The 1,215-nt window shown below is 39.7% G+C and overlaps 1 protein-coding gene across 1 annotated transcript in view; it reads right to left on the bottom strand.

Moving 5' to 3' along the window:
• The window catches only part of LOC106527286 (uncharacterized), a gene marked incomplete at its 3' end in the record, with an annotated part of 8,526 nt that overhangs the window by 1,363 nt on the left and 5,948 nt on the right, over window positions 1-1,215 (bottom strand). Inside the window, 1 exon segment of the mRNA XM_014022123.1 lies at window positions 748-829. Within this exon segment, the coding sequence (XP_013877577.1) occupies window positions 748-829 (82 nt within the window).

Raw genomic sequence — 1,215 nt, 5'->3', positions numbered from 1 at the left:
CAAATTCTAGTTGTTTTTTTTGTTTCAAGCTTCTAGCTCAGTTCAGATGTCATGGGCGTGGTTTCAGAAATACAGGGGGGCGTGGCTTCATAACTGAACAGCAGCTTATATCAGTGAAACGTTATTTCATCACATAAAATATTGATGATGTTTTAAAGACATTTCCAGTTCCCACAGTTCAGCTGGGAATATTCTGTGCTGAGCTGTCAGTCATGATGCCTTGCCCCCTGTCATCTGCAGCCCAGCCCCACGCAAAAACAGGGCCACAAGTTTGAAACTGAAATACACAAATAAATAAATCTGAAACTGAAACAACAGCTAGAATCAGACAAGTAGTTTTGAACTTTTTTTTTTCTCAGTTAAAAAAATTTTTAAAAAAAATTTGGAATGAAATTTTTGGCATCAATGTGTCTTCATACTATGGATCAGTTACATAAGATCCACCTGTGGGCTGGCCTTTGACCTCCGTATTTAAACACAAAGATGGAAAAGTTACTCAGGTTTTTAGTTTTTATTTTATTGTTTGTTTCCAGATGAAAATAAATCATCAAAGTCGTAGTTATTTTGTGCAAAATAAAAAATACAAACCTGAAAAAACCCTTTTAAAACAGGGAACAAACCAGAAGATTTGGGAATTTTTGTTACGATCTGACAAACTGGAACCTGCTGAGCTGTTTTTACTTTGTTGATGGTAGCTTTAAACATAAATAAATAAAATTTGACTTTAAGAAGCAGGAAGAGGCTGACCTGATTTGATGACTTTCTCATGACTCAGACACGACTTGAAGCTTTCCAGCCTCTTCACCTCCCTCTGAGGCGTCTCCGTCACCTGCAAACACAACCTGTTAGTAGGCCTGTCGCGATAGACAATAAATCAATTAATTGCACGATAATTTTTTTTGAGGTCGGTAAAAAATATGAGGACAATAAGTTTCATTTTCCTGCTTGTTTGTTTACTTAATCTCTCTCCCTCTCTGTGCTCCGCTACACAGGAGCTCAGCTGACTCCTCCCCTCCTGTTTTCTTAGTGTGGGAGGAGTCAACTCTCGCTTTAGCATGAGAGCTCGTAGCTAAAGAAACATTTCAAAGCAGAACGCGGCTGCTGAAGTGTCGGCACTAGAGTCTGAATTTTGCTGCGGAGGGAGAGGGAGAGAGAGACGGAGAGAGAGAGAGAGAGAGAGAGAGAGAGAGAGAGAGAGAGAGAGAGAGAGAGAGA

The sequence above is a fragment of the Austrofundulus limnaeus genome, unplaced genomic scaffold (genome assembly GCF_001266775.1).
Source record: "Austrofundulus limnaeus strain Quisiro unplaced genomic scaffold, Austrofundulus_limnaeus-1.0 Scaffold318, whole genome shotgun sequence".
Lineage (NCBI taxonomy): Eukaryota > Metazoa > Chordata > Actinopteri > Cyprinodontiformes > Rivulidae > Austrofundulus > Austrofundulus limnaeus.
This window is presented reverse-complemented; position numbering and strand designations above follow the sequence as displayed.